Genomic DNA, 543 nt, shown 5'->3' with positions numbered 1-543 from the left:
GGCTGGGTGCTGGGCATGGGGAATGAGTGGTGGGGCTGGGCACTGGGTCTGGGTTTGGAGGGCTGGGCGCTGAGACTGGGGACTCGACACTGGGGCTTACGGCTGTGCACTAGGCCCTTGGCACTGGGGCTTACAGCTGGGCACTGGGGCTTACGGCTGGGCACTGGGGCTGGAGCCTGGAGGCTGGCTACTAGGTGCTGGGTGCTATGCACTGCGACTGGGGACTGGGTGCTGGAGGCTGTGAACTGGGGCTGTGGGCTGGGAAGTGGGGCTGGGCGCTGAGTACTGGGCACTGGGGCTCGGCATTGTCGGCTGGGCCCTGGGGCCGCGCACTGAGGGGCTGGGCCCTGGGGCTGCCTGCTGAAGCCTGGACACTGGGGCTGTGTACACGGCATGGGCAATGAGCAGTGGGCCTGGGCACTTGGGCTTGTTGTGTGGGTTGGGCTCTGAGATTGGGGCCTGGGCACAGGGGATGGGGTCTGGTAACTGGGGGCTTGGCACTGGGGCTGGGTGCTGGGCACTGGGGCCTGGGTAGTGGGGCTT

At 67.6% G+C, this 543-nt stretch overlaps 1 protein-coding gene across 1 annotated transcript in view; it reads right to left on the bottom strand.

Moving 5' to 3' along the window:
• Positions 1-543, bottom strand: part of LOC138145745 (uncharacterized) — a 3,018-nt gene that overhangs the window by 1,105 nt on the left and 1,370 nt on the right. Inside the window, 1 exon segment of the mRNA XM_069067375.1 lies at positions 101-527. Within this exon segment, the coding sequence (XP_068923476.1) occupies positions 101-527 (427 nt within the window).

Source organism: Petaurus breviceps, unplaced genomic scaffold (genome assembly GCF_028583685.1).
Source record: "Petaurus breviceps papuanus isolate PSGF00001 unplaced genomic scaffold, PetGlider_PUasm1.0 90747, whole genome shotgun sequence".
In the NCBI taxonomy this organism is placed as follows: domain Eukaryota; kingdom Metazoa; phylum Chordata; class Mammalia; order Diprotodontia; family Petauridae; genus Petaurus; species Petaurus breviceps.
This window is presented reverse-complemented; position numbering and strand designations above follow the sequence as displayed.